Here is a 21,064-nt window from a genome sequence, read left to right as displayed (position 1 = left end):
ATTTATACTATCACAGTCCAAATCTGAAAACTTCTCTTTAGAAGTCCACCTAAATAATAAATATAATAGCTAAAATTCATTAACTCAGCAGTTTAATAGGCCAAAGTTAACCCAACCACTTGAACAGATTATATTTCATTTACTTTTGTTTTTACAAAAGGATTTAGGTGAATTTTGGCTGACTTGTTTCTACTTTAGATTGAAAAGGCAATGTGAAGTTACATAAAAATCAAATCTGTAACTAATACTCAAAAAATTCAAAGTGGTATATACATTACTTTCTTCCACATAAAGAACATGATCACACAACCACTAACTTACAGGTTAAAAAAAAACTTCATTTAATCCATTACCTGAAAATAGACCATGGTTAAGATGAGCCATTTCTTTCTCCAAACTGCTTCTTGATACATCTGATTTTCTTATTAGAGCAATAGGTTCTCTCTTCTCTGGTGATCTAATAAAATAACCAAATGATGGCTACAAAATAAACATGCCAATTATTTCCTTAGTTTTCAACTGCTTTGAGAAATTCTAGACTATTTTATCCTAATAGTGGTAACCTAGCTAAAATTGATTTCAACGAAATGATTCTGATTTTTCCATTTAAACATAAGTTGGGACTTCTCTGGTGGTCCAGTGGTTAAGAATCCACCTTCCAATGCAGGGGACACGGGTTCAATCCCTGGTCAGGGAACTAAGATCTCACATGCCACGGGGCAACCAAGACCCCACACCACAACTACTGAGCCCACATGCCGCAACTAGAGAGAAGCCCGCGCGCTGCAATCAAGACCCGATGCAAGCCAAAAACAAACAAACAAAAAAAACCAAAATAACATAAATTACTAGAAATGAACTTTACAAGTCCAGACAGGACCTTTTATTTCCTTACTGCTAGCTATCTTTAATCATCAGAATGAATATTGTCAAATAATTTGCCCTCACTAAGAAATCCAAATTAAAACAACCCAGAAATGATACTTTGTTCCTCCAGTAATTGTTACTGAGCACCTGCTATGTGTCAGGCACTGGTAATAATCATCAGTGACATGTCAGTGAGAAAAAAAATATAAAACTTCCTGCCTTCCTGGAACTTACAAGGGTATTTTATTTTACACAATAAATATGTCCTTGAAAATCTGTATTAAGATGAGATACATTCCTACTGCCCTAGATGAGCGTTCAGAAGGTCACATTCACGGACCTTGCTCAAGGGCAGGGAATTCCCACCTGGCTTCCTTCCAGAGCTCTCACGATAGACCTGAAAAGCAAATTCACTAATGCACTCAATTTTTTATCAATCTTCACTCGAGGATTTCCTCCCTTGATCCAGCAACTTGAACCAAGTAACATTTCATAACTAATACAAAATGACAGATCCATCTTTCCACTGTGTGGTGTTTTGTCCAGCTGTTCAGAAAGGAATTCAGTTATGCTTCAACTTCTCTTATAATGTCAAAACCAATCCATCCAGGCAGAAAAATCTGCCTAAGTATTTACTCTCATTCTTTAATTCACTGCATAGACAGGACCCACAGTTCAGTTTCAAATTTTCCTGTAAGTCAACTTCTAACACCCTAGCTGTTTAAAATTATACTCTTAGTGAAATCCTACTTTAATACACACTCCCTCCGACAGCACTATGTCCCTCCATGAAATTCACCAACAGGTCCTTCGACTCTACCTCCAGAGGAAATCCTGAACCCTAGAACTTTTCTGTTTCCATACTGCCATCCTAGGCCTCGGCCTTCATGGCATCTCCTCCACGTGCTAAGCCTCTGCCTGCTTCTCCTCCTCTGAGGCTCAGAAACCTCCTCCATCCAGCTCCTGTCACACCTGGAGATGGGCCGGGCACCCTGCCTCCAAGCACATCTGCCCAGTTCCCTTGAGATGAACCCGAGCCCTGCAAGGGCCCCTCATGACCTGGCCCTTGTCTACTTCTGCCATCAGACCACCGACCCAAAGCCCACTCACACGAGCTGTGGGCCTACTCTCTGCTTCTCCGATATGCCCTCCAGCTCCCACCTCCAAGACTTTTCTGGGAACACGCTGCCTCCTCCCCACCATTCAGGCACCACCTCAGTGTCCCTCCTCAGACACCACTCTGACCCTCACAGGCGACACAGCTTCTCCTCACTCCTTCATACAATCTACCACTATCACTTACATTTAAAACTTTTTACATGTACATTTTAAAAAACCAAAACACTCCTATATTTCAAAACATGTTTTTAGACCAGAGGTTTAAAAAATGAATCTTTGAATTCTTCCCACAACCAATGATATAACACCAGCAACCAATGAAACAGCAACTAACAGGGATGGAGTACTTAATGCACTTGAGGCCGTGCTAAACGCTGTACGCGCACTATCACAGTATCCCCCCCAAAACTCTATAAGACAGTATTCCATTCTAGAAATTGGAAAATCAAGGCACAGAGGAGTTAAATACATTGCTCCATGCCACAGAACTAGTTAAAAGACAGAGCTAGGACTGCAGTCAGGGTACAGCCACTAAAAAACTGAAGCTCTTTACCGATATTCCACCATGGAGTCCCTATCCTGTCTCTGCTTTAAAGATACTCTGATCTAGCTACACCATCATAACCTTCAAAACATAAGGGCAAGTGAATTTAACCACTTCTAGAACACATGGTACTTACTCTTTTCACATTGTAACCACCACCAAGGCAACCGAGAGCTTCAGACCTTTGAGCAAAGAACTCTCCTAAAGACAGACGTAAATAAGTGGCATCGTCTTTGTCCAAATCTGATGTGCTAAGTGATCTCCTCAACAGACCATAATTGACTGAAGTTCCCCACGATGTATCCCCTAGGGCAACTGAAGTGTTCTGGGCATCTATATTTTCTTCCTAGGAAGAAAGTCATCATTTCATTTCATTTCTCCAGCAAGCCTTCTGTTCTTCTAATATATAAAAATACAAATTTCACTAAGGATATTTAAAATGTGGACAAATTCAAGCTTAAGCAGCTAATAAAGGTAATAAAGTCCAGAAAAAGAAAAACTTTTTAATACCTGAGTTATGATATGCATTGTTTTAACATATTGCTTAAGTCAAAGACTGATTGTCATTAATACAAATCTTTAGAAAGGAGTACATCTTCAAATAAAAACGAATAGCACTAAATTCCCTCATTTTAAAACATGGTAAAAAAAACTATATCTTTGAAGCCTATTAAGGCAATTTTAAGTGAACTAATAAACACTATTTCAGTATGCCAGCTTTTTCTCAATTAATAATTTAGAGTCTGAAGGAAAAGGCAGAATTGTCTAAACATGAGAAAAATCAAGATATAATTCTATACTCACTATATATCTTTTCAGAAAGAAATGAACATTTTGCCTACATTTAAATACAAGAAAAACTCTAAACTTTGGTTAATGTCAATAAAATACAAACCTGCATAAACTGATGCTCTTTATTAAATTCTTCTTCATCTTGTGCAATCAAATCCAATGCATCAGCTTAAAAAAAGAATAAGTTTTATAATTATATTGCACTGAAGCCTAATTAAATACTAGCATATAAATATAACATAGCTAGTTAGGAAAATGAAATATTAAAGAAATAAAACTGAAAGAAGTATGTGAAAGCTTCCATCACAGAACTGATGCATCTGTATTAAGCACAATAAGAGCACGTGGTTCTGAAACTTTTGGTAATAAACACCCTACTGTGATTGATTTCATCAGGTACTAACTTGTTCTAACTTACTAATGGGGCTTTATAATGTAAGCTTTTTATAAAAGATTCACATTAACTTCAGCCTTGCAGTTTTTCACACATGAGTTAAGGTACCTGCCCATGAATACCCATGGAATTTCATCTGGAACATCAGATGGACAAGCCACTCTGTAAATTTGTCATGAAGATGTCTGCTGGGATGCCAACTACCTGTTTGTCCCAACACCCAGGACTGTCCTAGTTTTTGTTTTTGTTTTTGTTTTTTGCGGTATGCGGGCCTCTCACTGTTGTGGCCTCTCCCGTTGCGGAGCACAGGCTCCAGACGCGCAGGCTCAGCGGCCATGGCTCACAGGCCCAGCCGCTCCGCGGCATGTGGGATCTTCCCGGACCAGGGCACGAACCCGTGTCCCCTGCATCAGCAGGCGGACTCTCAACCACTGCGCCACCAGGGAAGCCCCTGTCCTAGTTTTTGAAAGGAAAAATCCCACACCCCAGCAAACCCCACAGCCTAGGCAAACAGGAACAAGTGTTCACCCAGTGTCTGCCCTCAAAGTTCCAAATGAGCAACTCAGTTCACCTTAGGGAAACCAATGGGCACGCAGCCCTCCATCTCTAGGCCAAGGCCACAAGGCTGGGGTAAGTGAGCAGAGGGCCAGGTGTAACACAATGGGGAGAGAGGACAGAGGCAGGCTGAACAGCAAATGATCCTGCTCAAGGCATTAGAATTTAAAAGGATTTTAAACATGTTGGCTGAATCAGAAAAGTCTGCAGGTTAGACTCTGGACTTCCCATCTGCTGCCCATTCTGCCTCTGCCTGGTGTTTCCAGACAGTGGCTGGAAGGGGAGGAGTGAACAGCAACCCAGAAGGGACAGTCCACTCGTGGCCCAAACAAGAGAGATGTCCCTACTCTCATCAGTCCATCAGGGGCTAACCCAATCCAAACTACCCTTCTGGAAGCCCTGAGGGCCCAACACTAACACCTTGAGAGACAAAATGAGAACAGACACAGGAGGCTGTTTCCAGCAGGGACAGGAGAGCACCCACCAGAAGTAGCTCAGGATTCTGACTTGTCAGGGCAGTGCTGGTTCCTTACTTTGCGATCCCACCACCTCCCACATAAACACGTTCTGAGCCTACAAGTCTATGAACGAGCATCGGAAGAGCCAGGAAGCTCCGGAAGTCACATGCAGAACAGTTATCTTCCACAGGAAATATTTTTCTATGAAGATTCTCTGTGGGGTCCATGACTCAAAGTGTTAAAAACCACTGCTCTAAAGTGTGAAAAGTATCAACCAACCAAATCTAAAAGCCAGGAGAGGGTAGACAGGAAATCAGATAGTAAGAAGGTAACCCAGAAAAACTCAATTTACTTCAATGAGTTAAAATATTGTATTTTTAAAATCATTAAGTAAACAGCTCCAAATGCTATTTTATTATACTCCTGAGTACTTTTTCTCTGGACTTTAAGACTCTTCAATTAAAGAAAAGTCTACAGTGACATTGTTACCACGTATGCTCATCAGAAATCACTCACAGATTATGAAAAAGCAGAACTTCATTTCTTACAAGAATTTCTGCCCAATTTTTTGCCAAATCTGCAACCACAGTCCTCTCCAGTGCCACCTGAACGCTTTTGTTGTTAAATTCTGAAGCAGCAATACCGTTCCCCATCCCTGCCCGATGTTTAAATCCTAGGCCACAAGCAGAAGTGGCAGCTCACATGGCTGAGCTGTCAGAGAGGGGGAGGCAGAAATGGGGAAGTGGGAATGGGGAAGTTTTAAGTTTTCATTTAAAACTACTTTGAGGACTTCCCTGGAGGTCCAGTGGTTAGGACTCCGTGCTTCCACCGCAGGGGGCATGGGTTCGATCCCTGGTCAGGGAACTAAGAACCCACAAGCTGTACAGCACAGCCAAAAAATATTAAAATTATTCATTTATAAATAAATAAAACTGCCTTGTTATTATAAAATTATGCCCTTGGTCCAAGCTTCCTCTTCTGAGTATCTCCTCTTACATTTTCAACATTTCTTTTCCCTTCATATAAAGTCTCCCATTCCATTCACGCTCCACCAGCCCAATTCCCCTTGACTACTTCATCCTTTCTTTCCTCCCATCAAACTTTTCCATAGTTTTCAATAATCATTTTCTCCATTTCCTCACCACCAGTGCTAGTCATCCTTTCCTTCTCAGTTTCTGTTCATTCCCTAACCACACAGATGGTTTCATGAAATTCCTCCACTATCTATTTTATCATATTTCTCCTTTAATAGTAACATGCCCACATAGTTCTAAATGCAGAAGGTATAGGTACATTCTGCTTCAATAAAGAGTTCTTGGGGCTTCCCTGGTGGCAAAGCGGTTGAGAGTCTGCCTACCGATGCAGGGGACGCGGGTTTGTGCCCCGGTCCGGGAAGATCCCACATGCCACGGAGTGGCTGGGCCTGTGAGCCATGGCTGCTGAGCCTGTGCGTCCAGAGCCTCTGCTCCGCAACGGGAGAGGCCACAAGAGTGAGAGGCCCGCGTACCGCAAAAAAAAAACCAGTTATTAGAAATTAACCAAAAGATGTAACGGAATACAATACTGCAAGTCTCCCTCATCACTGGCCCCACTTCCCACACCTCCAGAAGCAACCAACATATGTAGCACCCCGTGAAACCCCTCACTAGTTGAGAACCTACTGACCTTTGAGTTCTACAAGTAGCTAGGGAGCCCTATAATAGTTTCTTTTTTTTAATCTTTCCACTGTATGTATTTAAAAATATGTATGTCTTTCCTTCTTCCATCTCTTTATGCAAATGTTGGAATAAGATTTTAAATAATTTATTTTGGTGATCTTTCCCTTACCAGTACCTAAAGAGCTCCGTTTCCTTTTATTACGGCCACAGGGTATCCCCTCGTATGGACGTACCTTATCTAATCAGTCCCTGTTTTGTACATCCACGTTGCTTCCAACCTTCTGTGATGATGAACAATGTGCACACACATCCTATACATCTGTGCAGGTGTAGCTGAAGAATAGTTCCCAGGGGAACTGACTTTTAATTTCCTTTTCTATAAGCTGTTTACACCCTTTGCCCAGTTCTACACTGAGTATTGGTCTTTTTCTTATTGTTTATTAGCACAATTTACATATTTGGGAAATGGGCCCTCACTCTGTAATATGAATTGCAAATTTTTTTCTCAGCTTCATCACTAACTTTTAAAAACTTTTTACCAAAGTATAATATACATTAAAAAGTGTATGTAAGTGTGCAACTCAATGAATTCTCACAATCTGAACACATCTGTGTCACCAGATCAACACCCCAGATCAAGAAAGAAAACATGCCAGCACCCAAAAGGCCCCCTGAGCTTGCCTCCTGTCACGGCGTGCCAACCCAAGGGTAGCCACTATCCTTGCTTCTTACTCCACAGAGCTGGCTACATACACGGCATGTATTGCTAGTTAGCCTTATCTCATTCAACATGTTTGTGAAATTCATCACGCTGCCGCAAGTAGCTACACATCCTTCATTCCCATTGCTACACAGCATTCCAAAGTAGGTATAAACACAATCCATTCCAAGGTCAATGGGAATTTGGGAGTTTCTAGTTTGGGACTAATACACATAGTGCTGCTACAAACATTTTAGTGTATGTCTTTTGGTGAATATATACACCCTGAACACTGGGTATATACTTGGGTGTAGAATTATTGGGTCATAAACTATGAAGTTCATAAAGTTCACCTTCATAAGATACTGCCAAACAAGTTCCAAATGGTTTTATCAATTCATACTCTCACCAGCAACACATGAAAATTCCACAACTGATGACTTTTCAAGTGACAGGGTCCCTAACCAGTGTCCAGCCTGTGCCTACCGTCCTTTGTAAATCAAGATATCACTGACAACTATAACTTAACCTCCAATTTCTGACTCATATTTCGAACTACTGAATATCCCCACCTCAAACCACAATCATCCAAAATTCTACCATGTCTTCTGATTTTTCCCATCTCAGTTAATGGTACTGCCATTTTCTCAAAATAACTTAGACCCCAAACGCCCATCTTTACTTACCTCTCTACTATCCGCTGAAATCCAGTCACCAAATCCTAGCGATTTTATCTCCACATCCCTCATGAGCTATTTTCTTCTCATTCTCACTGTGACACCTCGATTTCTACAACACCCTAAGGAACCTACCATTTAACTGACCATCGAGGCCAGAGGGAGACTCACAAAGCAAGCTGGACAAGCATCTTCAGAGGCTCCCAAGTGCCCACCAGGCACGGCTCAGCACGGAGTCCAGCCCCACCCGATCCCTGGCCCAGTCTTACCACTCTGGCTTCATCTCACCATGTCGCATTACTCTCCCCTTCCCATGTCTTGCCGTAAATGCCAGCCACGCTGGGTTATTTACCATTCTCAAGACACGCCCATGCTTCCTCATCTCATCCTCTTTCTTTGGGTTTTCTATCCACTTGGGACTTCTCATGCCCAAAATATTTCCCTGTTGAAACTCTACCTCAAAAGCCACTTCCTATATAAAATCCTCTGCTACCCACTCACGCAAAAGTTTTTCCTCCCCTCAACTCCAAACGATGCTGTTGTTCTGTATTCTCATCTTATCCCTCTTAGCTGATGGACAGTTTCCTAAGGGCTGGAAACATGCCTTATCGACTGATCTCTGTACTTCCACATCAATGGACATTAGGAACAGCTTAGTACAAGCAGCTGTTAGAGTAACTTCTTCCTCTGGCACCTTCTGAGCCTATTAAAAATACGACTGAGGGGGGCTTCCCTGGTGGTGCAGTGGTTGAGAGTCCGCCTGTCGATGCAAGGGACACAGGTTCGTGCTCCGGTCCGGGAAGATCCCACATGCCATGGAGCAGCTGGGCCCGTGAGCCACGGCCGCTGAGCCTGCGCGTCCGGAGCCTGTGCTCCGCAACGGGAGAGGCCACAACAGTGAGAGGCCCACGTACCGCAAAAAAAAAAAAAAAAGTACGACTGGGCTTGACAGGCTCCTCGTTGTCTTTCCTCATTCCAGGTTTAGAGGCGCTCAGGCCCTAGAAGCCTCAGTGGCACAGCAAATGTCCACAGGCCAAGGCTCACAATGCTGTGCCTTCTGCAGCGTTTTCCTTTCACGGTCAGAGATTCTGCTAATTAACAAATCTAACTGAGATTCCTAATGCTCTCATCCTCTGAGATTTCATTTATCTTTCTCGACACTTTTCTTCCATTTCTTCATTACTGAGCTTTTACTCTAAAATGGATTGGCTTTTGTAACTGCTCATTTATCAGAATAGTTCTTTTGTTCAAGACAATTTATAAAGTGAGAAAGTAAAGCCTAAGGTGCTACTAACTGCAACACACATGCTCTAAAGTGACTCACTGTCCTTACTTAGGGAAAGGCTCGGCTCAGTCCACAGTGATTAGCAATGACTGACTCAAGCCTCTGTTCCTAGAGAAACAAGTGAAGTGCTAAGTACATATCCAGAAGGGATTTGATGTGGCCGACCAAGATGTACATGGTAATCTCAGAACACCATCAGAAAATGAAAATGGTTCAGAGCAGAGGCTATCAATACACTTACAGCCAGATCTGAAGTCTTCATTCATCTCATCACTTAGAGACACATTTACATCTTGTTCTTTATCAAAAGCTGTGTAATAGGCAAGATCAGTGACCCATCTGCCCTCCTCATTCTGATAGACCACACTCTGTGATAGATCCGTTTCTAGAAAATAAAATTCCAGAGACATCCAATGACACATGCAACAAATAAAATGATACAATATTCTTAAATAATTTTATTTAGTTGACTTATCTTAGTTATCAACAGTACTGAAATCTGCCCAAAACTAGTTAAAGGAAAATCCATTTCCCCAAAAGAAAAATATCTCCCTGATGGTGAAAAATCCAGCCTTAATCACAGTAAAAGTCCATCACGGAGGAGAGGGAGGAAGGAAAAGATGACTAATAGTTAGAAAGGCACATTTCCACCAGATCTGTGAATAAAGACACCATTTTTTAATCCACAGAACACTTAAATATTTTAATATGAAAGATTAGGGAAGTTTCACTTGGAAATATATCCTATTCAAAATGTGTATAAGCATTTTTACATATTTCTTACTTTTATTTTGGAAAAAAAAAAAAGGCCCACTTACGGTCCTTGCTCTTTCCAACGGATTCATAACATTCACACGTTTGCCTTTCACTAGTGGGTGACCACAGAGCATCAGCGGAATTAAATGCATTGTCACTAACAGACTTCAAAGATGCTACATCCACATTTTTTTGAATGGACACTTGAGGCATCTCAGTGTCTAAAAATCTATCCACAGGCAAAACTGTTTCTGAGTCTGACGCCAAATGCTTATTTTGATGAGGAGATCCTGCATCCAGCTTTAAAGGGTCTATCAAGCCAAAATCACCTTTACTGGCATTTGTGTCGTGAAAGCAAACAGGGTTAAGTTTCGCATTAGCAGCCCTGAGAGTCTTCGCCAGAACTTCTTCTCTTCCGCTTTCCTTTAAAAATTAAATAACAGACCAGAAATAAGTTTTGTTTTTCATAACTCCTTCCAAAACAACCAAAAAAGTTATACAGTTGACATAATATATTTATTCTAGAAAGGAACAGACTACACAATATTCTTCCAGACTATATGTGGACCAATCGTAAGGAACTTACCAAAACCAAAATTCAAAATGTGGTCATGGCAAACACACACCAACAGATTCAGATACCAAAAGTGGGGCCAATATGCTCACTACGGCACAGGATGTTAGAAATGTCAGTTTAACTTTTGTAATTATCACTGAAAGTCTCTAAAAGGATGGGAAGCCCATCAGTGTGACCGGACTCATAAAATTAATATTATTAACAGACTCTGAAAACACAAATATTAATAACTTTAAGTTATTTTTATTTTATTTATTCATTCATTCATTTTTGGCTGCGCAGGCTCTTCGTTGTGGCACATAGGTTTCTCTAGTTGCAGCATGCGGGCTTAGCTGTGGTATGTGGGATCTTAGTTCCCTGACTGGGGATCGCACCCGGGCCCCCTGCATTGGGACCATGAAGTCGTAACCACTGGACCACCAGGTAAGTCCCTTAATAACTTTTAATAGGAGTAAAACAGCAAATACTACAAACGACCCTGAGGAATTCAAGAACAACTGCCTCAAACACGGCAGATTAAGCCAGTGCCTCAAAACCACGCTCTCCAACATACCTTCCCAAAGGGCACTGCTCACTCTTTCCTAAAATAACAACTGCTGAAAGGGACTTGCATGCCCACAACCCTCTTCTCAGACACTCAGCCACCACTATCTCAAGTGCCAGTGAAGCCTTAAAACAGCAGTCTTTTCTGCTATAAGATGTATAACAACAAAAACAGCCTCATAGGCAAGGTTTTTCAAAGTTAGGATACTAAAAGGAGGTAGTTCTATATAAAAGACAAGACACAGACTTTGAAATAAGATCATACATTTAAATTCCATTGCCACCATTTATTAACCGGGTGATTTTGCAACAACGTTATACAAAAAATAAACAATCTCTACCTTATCTCAAAATAAACTCCAGATGACTTAAAGATTTACATGTAAAAGTACTAGGAAGAAATACAGATGGATAGTTTTATATTCTTCAGTGAATATCTTCGTAGTATAAAACTTCTGTGGGTTAAATTGAATCTCCCAAAAAAGATGTGTCCAAGTCTTACCCCCAGGTGATACCTGCAAATTGTGACCTTATTCAGAAACAGGGTCTTTGCAGATGCAATTAAGTTAAAGATCTTGAGATCATCTTGGATTTGGGGCAGGCCTTAAACCCCATGAGGAAGACCTCAGAGGGACACAGAGAGAGAGAGGGACAGGCCACATGAAAATAGAGGCGGATACTGGAGTGACGCTGCCCTGAACTAAGGAACACCAGAGCCCCAGAGGCTGCAAGAGGCAGGAAGGAGCCTCTGGTGGGAGCTTAGCCCTTTCAACACCTTGTTTTCAGACTCTGGCCTCAAGAACTGTAAGAAAATTAATTTCTGTTGTTTTAAGCTAGCAAAATTCTGGTAATTTGTTCTGGCAGGCCTAGGAAACTAACAAAAACACTAAAGCCTGAAATACATGAGGACCAGGAAAGGGAGACCCTTTGAGGACGCAGGGAGAAGCTGCCGTCTCCAGGCCGAGGAGAGAAGCCTCAGGAGAAACCAGCCCTGCCCACACCTAGATCCGGACTCCCAGCCTCCAGAGGAGATGTATGTCTCCTGTCCGAGCCAAAAAACAAAATAAAAAAATAAAGTGCATAAAGATCAAAATATCTCCTTAACACAGAAAGCTTATAAAAACAAGAGTTAAAATATGAATATCCCAATAGAAAAAAAGACAAAGGAGACAAAGAACTGACATTTAAATTAGACAACTATTTTCACATAGGATACTAACAAAGACTAAAAAGAACCAGAACATAGGAAACCAGCTCTCTCCTCTGCAAAGCGCCTGAAAACACTGAATAAAGAATGCAGTCAGACAATCCATGTGCTCTGCAGGACAACAGGGCGAAGCTACCACCTGTGGGACTGTGACTGACCATGGCCATGCGACAACCCTCCCAGGTGGAGGCAGAGGAAACCTGAAGTGAAGCCACTGGCTGGTGACCAATTCCAGGTAAGGGTTTCCTACGGAGCAGAGCAGCTCCCTCGCTGCTATTGAAAGTCACAAGGGTTTGTCCAAAAAAAAGCGGAGAGGGGTGAGTCGGGGGAATACAGCTGCTCTGATAGTTTTGAAACCTCAACACAAAATAGATCTCTGTTGGGACTTCCCTGGTGGTCCAGTGGCTAGAACTCCGTGCTCCCGATGCAGGGGGCCCAGGTTCGATCCCTGGTCAGAGAACTACATTCCACATGCTGCAACTAAGAGTTCGCATGCTGCAACTAAAGATCCCAAGTGCCACAACTAGAGATCCCACATGCTGCAAGGAAGATCCCACACGCAGCAACAACAAAGACCCGGCACACCCAAATAAATAAATTAAAAAAAATAAAAATAGGTCTCTGTCTACACTTGGACAGTGTAACTCAGCAAAACTTGAGAGTTAGGAAATGTGAGGAGAAGGGGAAAAATAAAAGCAATCCAAAGGTCTCTTAGGAGGTGGGGTTTCAGGAGGAGGCAATGAAAGTACCTGAAATCCCACAGACTACTTCCTGATAACAAAGGGGGTCAAGGAGGCATCTGGCCAACACCATATTCATCAAGATGGTCAAACAGCATCACCAACAGGAGACAAGTGGGCTGCAGGCCTCCCAATGGGACACAGAGTATACAACAATGCTTATGTTTAGAGTCAATCTGTTCAAGGGGAAAATGTTCAATCTAATCAGGAGGAGGAAAGCAGTCAGCTATATCTACCATATGGGTCATTTTACAAAACAACAGGCCTAGATTTTACAAAAAGTTTAATGACATGAAAGAACTCCAAGTCATGGCAACCAAATACAAGTGTAATCCCTGATTAAAGCCTGGATCAAAAACAACAAAAGTAAAGGACATTTGGAGACAAGTAGATAAATTTGAATATGAACTGTATATTAATTTAAGTCACAATATCAAAGTTAGATAAGAGAATTGTGATTATGTAGGAAAAAGTCCTTATTCACAGGAGGTAAATGCTGATGTATTAGGGTGAAATGTCATAATATCTGCAACTTACTTTTTTTAAAAAATAAATTTATTTTATTTATTTAGTTTTGGCTGTGTTGGGTCCTTGTTGCTGTGCGTGGGCTTTCCCCAGCCGTGGCAAGCGGGGGCCACTTCCCGCTGCGGCGCACAGGCTTCTCACCGCGGTGCCCTCTCCCGTTGTGGAGCACATGCTCCAGGCGCGCGGGCTTCAGCCATTGTGGCACACAGGCTCTAGGGCACAGGCTCAGCAGCTGTGGCACACAGGCCCAGTTGCTCCGCGGCATGTGGGATCTTCCCAGACCAGGGCTCGAACCCATGTACCCTGCATTGGCAGGAGGACTCCCAACCACTGTGCCACTAGGGAAGCCCTGCAACTTACTTTTAAATGACTCAGTAAAAAAGTACTTATGGAGGGACAAAGAAAACACAAAGATGGCAAAAAAATGTTCACAACTGGCTGATCTGGACAAGGGTATACAGATGTTCAGTGCACCATTCTTTTAATTTTTCTATAGGTGAGGGAAAGGTAAGCAGTAGCAGGAAAGGACAGGAAAGGTATTTCTCATCAGTTTGTATCTGGGGAAAACAGAATCCAAAGAAAACCAAAAGCTTAAGTTTTATTAATATCCACTGAATCCAATAATGATTTTCTAATGTCAAATTTCTGAAAAACCATAAAGTTTGGAATATACCTGACTAGGATCACTTGCAGGTAACTTAAAATAATTTTCTGGAGATTCCTGTCCTTCTAGGCCTTCATACATCATTCCTGGAATTGCCAGTTGCTCAAAATAAGCCTCCAAATGATCATCATAAAACTCTTCATCATCGATATCATCATCTAATTGGTAAAATGGAGGAGAAAATAGGACAGGCTTTAAAGTAGTGACTGAACTGTAAATAATATATAATCAAAAAGGTTGATAAAACACATGGGTCAATAGTCTACATGATTTTGCCTTAACATTTGACATGAAAAAAACCATTGTAATTTCAGTCTATAAGTCATCATAAGCATTCTAATATAAACTAATATTTAACCCTCATTGAGAAGACAGCACAGAAGCAAGTCCTGGCATACATCAAAAGTTAGAATATAGTAAGTGTGGCAATGGAAAAGGGCAGATTATTCAGAAAGTACTGTGACAAGTGAGTAACTGTCAAAAAAGAAAAGATAAGCCTGCCATAGAAGCAAAACCAAATTCCAGGTGAATTAATGATTAATTGTAAAATGAAACCTCAAACAGTATCTGATCTTGAAAATGAAGAAACAAAAAAAAGATATAACAAAGCTGAATACTCAGATATGATAAAAATTTTTTCCACCTCCACTAAAACCAAAAAGTTGCAAATAGACAAATAAAACAATAATGGCAGTGCTTTTCATTGTTCTAACACCCAGCCGGGCAAGGGAGGACAAAACTAGAACACTCAATCACTTATAATGGTACTGTAAGCCTTTTCAAGAGGATAATTTTCCAATCATCTCTGAGAATCTAGCCTACTAAAACAAGGATCTGCATAAATTCAGGTCAACAATTCCTCATCAACAATTCCATAATCTAAAAATACCTAATAGCTAGCAGCAAAACCTGCCCTGATTTTATAGCTTCTATCTATCCCACTTGGCTCACCAGCCTGGCCTTCAAAGCCATGGATAATTTAGTCTCTGCCTATTTTCTGGGTTTATTCCCCAATTCATAGTCCTACAGGTGCTATAAACCTGCCACACAAAAGCACTGGCTATTCTCCAAACATGGTCTATATGCCCCCACCTTAGTGTCTTTGCTGAAGCTGTTCCTGCTTTTTGAATGTACTTCTCTTCTGGTATCTACATTAGGGCCTATCACGGGCCTCCTTTTCAAGGAGGAAGAACTGCATCCTCCTTCAATAAAGCCTCACAGATACCTTCCTCAGTCAGAATTAACTTGTCACCCTCCTATGACTCCCACACAACTTGTACCGTTGAGATACACTTCTCACAATCGGAGGTCAACTATGCATCTCTCTTGCCATGTGCAGTCCTTTCAGAGAGCAGGGGCTAAATAGTTCATTGTCCCCTAATTTCTTAACACAGTGCTTTATACTTTATACCTTAATGATACTCAACTGAGGGATAAGCATAATCCTATCAGGATTGCTATAGAGAAATAAGTCTAAAATCCCATCACTTAACACAAGTGGCCACTTGAGTGCTCGTAAGTAAGAGGTAAAGGAGAAGGCAGAGAAACAAAAAGGTGCAATAATAACTACAGCAACAAAGCAGCAGAGATACGTGGAGCGGCAAGGTCAGGACAAGGAAAACACCAGTTGAGCTTTGTGATGCTACCAGAAGAATCTTCCAAGCTGGCAAGTGACATCAGTTTCTCATTTTCTAGGAAACTAGTATGGCTTAAGTCATTGTTTGGATTCCTCTCTTCAAAATGTTTTCCAGCATCAGGAACAACAACCTATAAGAAATAAAACTGCAATGAGAGCAGCACACTCACTACTGTGAAGACCACAGCACAGGCTGCAGAAAGGCCCATCAATGTGCTCAAGGTCTGTGGTTCACAGTTCAGGCAATGAAGGGCTAGCTGTTTTACACGTATTAATAACTTTCTTTCTGCCCCCATGCCACCCCCCTCCCCTGACCCACCCAATGAGACATCCTTAAAGTTCAAGGTTTCACACTGTTTGCACACGCTCAAAGGACCTGGTAATATAGTTCGTGTACTAACACACAAATGAACTGGGGCAGCTCAAGGCCTGGACAGGAGGTGCAGGTAACAGCAAAGCTGGACTCTGCAGCCCACCCTGGACAGTGGACATCCCTGCTCCAACTAGGGGCCACAAGACACATGGCAGTTTGCTAGGACACTTCAAGGCCCAGAATAAAATGTGAAGTTCCTCAAGTGTCAATCTTATTTCACCATCATATTAAATATATATCAAATAATACCATCTCAACAATTAGACTGCAAAATGCGCGCTAACATTTTGGGAAAAAACACGGGCTCTCAACCCATTTACACACTTGTAGAGCACAGTGCTGAGTTATGCACTCAGTTTGGACAATCGCTGCCATGGCTGCCAGGACAGCTCACGCTAAACCCAAGGCCAATGCAGTGGTGGCCCCACTGGTCTAGGTTATCTAGTGTATTTATTTTACCCCTGCTCTTACTTCTTCACCTTTTGTATCAAGTATCTCATGTGTCTATACTTGTCTTCCTGCTTTCTAGTTTTATGGTCCTTCTCTTTGTTATCAATGATTTCTAATACTTTTAGGAAGTTAATTCTTCAACCATCCTAGGGAAATAAAATTACCTATCACAGGAAAAGTTATGATCTCTCTCTTAGAAACCATTTTTCTCAGTGTTCAAGAAATCAAGCCTTCTGACTGAATTTCAAGTTGACTACACCTGAAGTTCCTCTAAAAAGCATCACTCACATATGTAAGTTACTAGTGGTTACATAGAGGGAGCAAGTGTACAGAGCAGGGGTCAACAAACGTTCTCTGCAAAGGGCCAGACAATAAACATTTCAGGGTCTGCTAGCCATGCAGTCTCTGTCACAACTTCTCAACTCAGCTGTTGTGGCACAAAAGCAGCCATAAACAAACAAATGGACACGGCTACTTTCCGATAAAACTTCACAAAAACAGGCAGCAGGTTGGATGTGGGCAATGAGCTAGAGTGTGCCAACCCCTGGCACACGGAAACAACTCTTACTTTGGACCTCTTTTAATCATTTTACAAAATAATGTTAAAAATTCTTACAAAAGTAAAATAAAATAAAAATTGCATTTCCTTTTTTTAAGTTTTAAAAGTATCAATACTTGGTTCATACTTTATAAACAACTCTCATAAATATGAGATGGTTTATGTTGAACACAAACTGCTTATCTGCTCAGTGCCTGTCCTCTGAGGAGCCCTTCTCTTTTCACTTCATGTAGTCCGGGGGGTGGGGTGTGGGTGGTTTCAGTCACATCCCTCTATCTATGCACATATATGCACTGATGCACACGCACACACATGCACACACACACAGAAGTGGACGTAGGGTCCAGCCTCATAAATCAGAGTTTTATCCCAACCCATCCATTGGCACAGTGATTTACAGAAGGGAGGATGGACCCAAGTGAGCTCATTAGAATTGTGCTTTTTTTTTTTTCATGTTCTTGTTTTTTTGATCACAACACTTGGGTTGCCTACAAATGAATTCAGCTTCCCTATCATTCAACAGATTATCAAGTGCCAGCTATGTGCTGGACACTCAGGAGGCAACATAGGAAACAAAGAGAAACCCTCACTCCACAGAACCAACATTCCAGAGGAGTCGGCGTGGGGTGAAGCACAGCAGAGGTGCAGACAGCCCTGGAGACACAGGAAGCCCCAGACCAGCCCTACTGTCAGCTTCCCGGTTACTCATAGCAGTAAGGTGGATTTCTGCTATTTACAAGTAGAAGACTTCTAGGTAATATTAATACTAGTTAGCATTCATATTTGTGAAGTAGGTACTTTCACTCTCCTAATACTAGAAATTGATAACATATAAAAGATTACCTTGTTCTCCTTATTCATCCAGGATCGTGCACAAAAATCAATAGGCGAGTCTGTTAAAGTAAACAAAAACAAAAACTAAGACCAAATTATTAATATTTTAGCAACTAAATACCCAATAACACTCAAAAATAGCAAATTAATGAACTATACATTTTTTCCCTTTAAATAGAATAGAGCACTTTTAAATGATGGTATAGGAGCCCATCAGTGGTCAGTTAAATTAAAAACCTGTTAGGGTGGGGAAGCTTAAAAAATTATACATATGCCAAAAACACCTGAATAGGAATCTGACAAGGCTTTAAAGCTAACTTCTGCTTTACAGAGGATGTGAGGAAGAGAGAAGAAAAATGACACCATGAGTGATCAAACAGACAATGCCAAACAGCAGGACAGCTCCAGAAAGATAGACCTAAGAGACACCACGACAGACGGAGCAAAATACAATGGAACCTTCCTTGGACCCCAATCCAAGCAAACCAACCAAGACAATTAGTAAACTGAATATGGGCCAGAGTACTATATGATAATAACAGAATTGTTGGTTAACAGTATTAACATCACTATGGTTATATAGGAAAATGCCCGTATTTTTAGAGATGCAAGCTAAAATATGTAGGAATAAAATGATGTCTGGAATTTTTTAATATCAGGAAAAAAGGTAATAGAAAAACAGAAGAGATTAAGCAAGTGTGACAAATCTTATACTAACTGAAACTGTGAGAGAGGTATATGGGGAAGTTTTTTTTTTAACTGATATAAAACTTACATACCATAAAATCACCCTTTTAAAGTATACAATTCAGTGGTTTTTAGCATATTTACAAAGCTGTTCAACCATTATCACTAATTCCACAATATTTTCATCATACCAGAAAGAAATCCTGTACCCATAAACGGTTACTCCCCATTCTCCCTGCCCCCCAGGCCCTAGCACCACTAATCTACTTTGTCTCAGTGGACTTGCCTGTTCTGTACCTACAGATTCACCTTCGGATAAATGGATAAATGGATTCACCTTCAGATAAATGTGGCCTTCTGAGTCTGTCTTCTTTCACTGAGCATGCTTTCAAGGGTCATCCTATTACAACAGGTATCAATACTTCACTCTTTTTCATGGCTAAACAACACTCCACTGTATGGACATACTGCATTTTATTTATCCATACATCAGCTGATGGCGATCTGAGTTGTCTCCACTTTCTGGCTACTCTGACTAATGCTGTTATGAACATTCATGCACACAAGTTTTAGTGTTGACACACATTTTCATTTCTCTTAGGTGTATGCCTAGGACTGGACTTGCTGAGTCATAGGGTAATGCTACGTTTAATGTTTTGAGGAACTGTCAAACTATCTTCCACAGCAGCAGCACCATTTTACATCCCGACGAGCAATGGGTGAGCGTCACAGTTTCCAACCAATACTTGCTATTTCCCATCTCCTTGATTCTAGTAATTCCAGCGGGTGTGAATTGATCTCTCCTGGTTTTGAATTTCCCTGATGATTACAGCTGTTGAGCATCTTCTCATGTGTCTATTGGCCATCTGTACAACTTCTTTATAGAAATGTCTACTGAACAGCCTCTGCCATTTACAGTACTGGGTTGTCTTTTTATTGAGCTATAACACTTCTGTACATATTCTGGTTGCTGGTCCCTGATCATATACATATGATACATATGATTTGCAAACATATTCTCCCATCTTTGGGTTGTCTTTTCACTGTCTCAAAAGTGTCTTTTGAAGCACAGAAGTTTTCAATTTTGAATAAGCCCAATTTGTCTTACTTTCTTTCATTTCTTGTGTGAGGAGTTAATCTAGTCTACTTTCATACATATACATTTTTCATCAAGAGAAATACAAACATCCCATAAAAATTTTAACTTAGGAACAAAAATGACTGCTGACAAGAATACAAAGTAATTGGTAGGGGAAATATGACAGGTGTATTAGAAACAGCCTCCTTGTCTTGAACATGAAGTGTGCTGTGACCATCAGAAGCATGGTTTCCACAGGAAAGGAGATTTCAGCTTAATCAGTATGGATAATTAAGAGATTGATTAAGAGATCCTTTCCTATAAAAGTATTATAAACATGGTATTAATAGGTAAGTGCCAAACCAAAGCATTTTCAGTTTATAGTATCATAGTTTAAGATAAACACTGGTCCAAAGACAAAAAAATAAGAAAGGAGATTAAAACTGTATGATATCACTTATATGTGGAATCTAAAAAATACAACAAACTAATGAATATAACAAAAAAGAAACAGACTCACAGACAAAGAGAAAAAAACTAGTGGTTACCGCTGGGGAGAGAGGAAGGGGAGGGGCATTACAGGAGTAGGGGATTAAGAGGAACAAACTATTAGGTATAAAATAAGCTACAAAAATATATTGTACAACATGGGGAATATAGCCAATATTTATAATATGTTATAATAAATGGAGTATAACCTTTAAAAATTGTGAATCACCATACTACACACCTGTAACTTCTGTAATTTTGTACATCAACTATACTTCAATTATAAAAAGTTTTTTAAAAAGGAAATTAAAATATATACAATAAGGAATGATTTTTAATAGTTCAGTACCTCGCTCCTGCTCCAGTGGTGAAATCCCATCAGAAGGATCTTGGCTCTGAAAGGGTTTTGCAGTTCTAACATGCTCTTCTTCCGTTCTTCCTCTATTACTTTGAAAAGCTGACTCCTTGAGGATGGCACCTGACAAATGTCGACCTTCTGTCTGATTCTTTTTCTTAGAGATAGAACTTTTAAATTAGGAAACAGAATAATAATGAAATATTAGTTATCTTAGGTGTATCTATAAAATATCCTTTAATCAGTTATTTCTTAAAAAGAAAAAATGGATACAGTGAAAAGAAACATTTCTGGGACCAGCCAGGCGTCCTGCGAACAATACCATCATTTTGGGTCCAGTAATGTACATCTACCGAAGTCAAATATATTGCTACTCTGCCTCTCAAGTGATGAGAGGCAGAGTTTTCTTCTTTCCCAAGTAAGTAGCTGTGAATCTACCACATCTAGAGAAAACCTCAGCTTTTCAAAAAACAAGACAGACTTAAAGGATACTACTGTATATTTGCCAAATAGCTACTGCTCAGAACTACAAACGCTTTGAA

At 40.7% G+C, this 21,064-nt stretch overlaps 1 protein-coding gene across 1 annotated transcript in view; it reads right to left on the bottom strand.

Moving 5' to 3' along the window:
- The window catches only part of LOC136132458 (nucleoporin SEH1), a 119,012-nt gene that overhangs the window by 57,457 nt on the left and 40,491 nt on the right, over nucleotides 1-21,064 (bottom strand). Inside the window, exons 14-21 of the mRNA XM_065889344.1 lie at nucleotides 20,517-20,692; nucleotides 17,923-17,972; nucleotides 15,708-15,828; nucleotides 14,071-14,219; nucleotides 9,868-10,228; nucleotides 9,291-9,434; nucleotides 3,426-3,490; nucleotides 354-480 (exon numbers count right to left, since the gene is read on the bottom strand). Of these exons, the coding sequence (XP_065745416.1) occupies nucleotides 354-480; nucleotides 3,426-3,490; nucleotides 9,291-9,434; nucleotides 9,868-10,228; nucleotides 14,071-14,219; nucleotides 15,708-15,828; nucleotides 17,923-17,972; nucleotides 20,517-20,692 (1,193 nt within the window). The remainder of the gene's footprint in view (nucleotides 1-353; nucleotides 481-3,425; nucleotides 3,491-9,290; nucleotides 9,435-9,867; nucleotides 10,229-14,070; nucleotides 14,220-15,707; nucleotides 15,829-17,922; nucleotides 17,973-20,516; nucleotides 20,693-21,064) is intronic.

Source organism: Phocoena phocoena, chromosome 13, assembly GCF_963924675.1.
Source record: "Phocoena phocoena chromosome 13, mPhoPho1.1, whole genome shotgun sequence".
In the NCBI taxonomy this organism is placed as follows: Eukaryota; Metazoa; Chordata; class Mammalia; order Artiodactyla; family Phocoenidae; genus Phocoena; species Phocoena phocoena.
The sequence above is the reverse complement of the archived record's forward strand: the minus strand, read 5'-3'. Positions and strand labels throughout refer to the sequence as shown.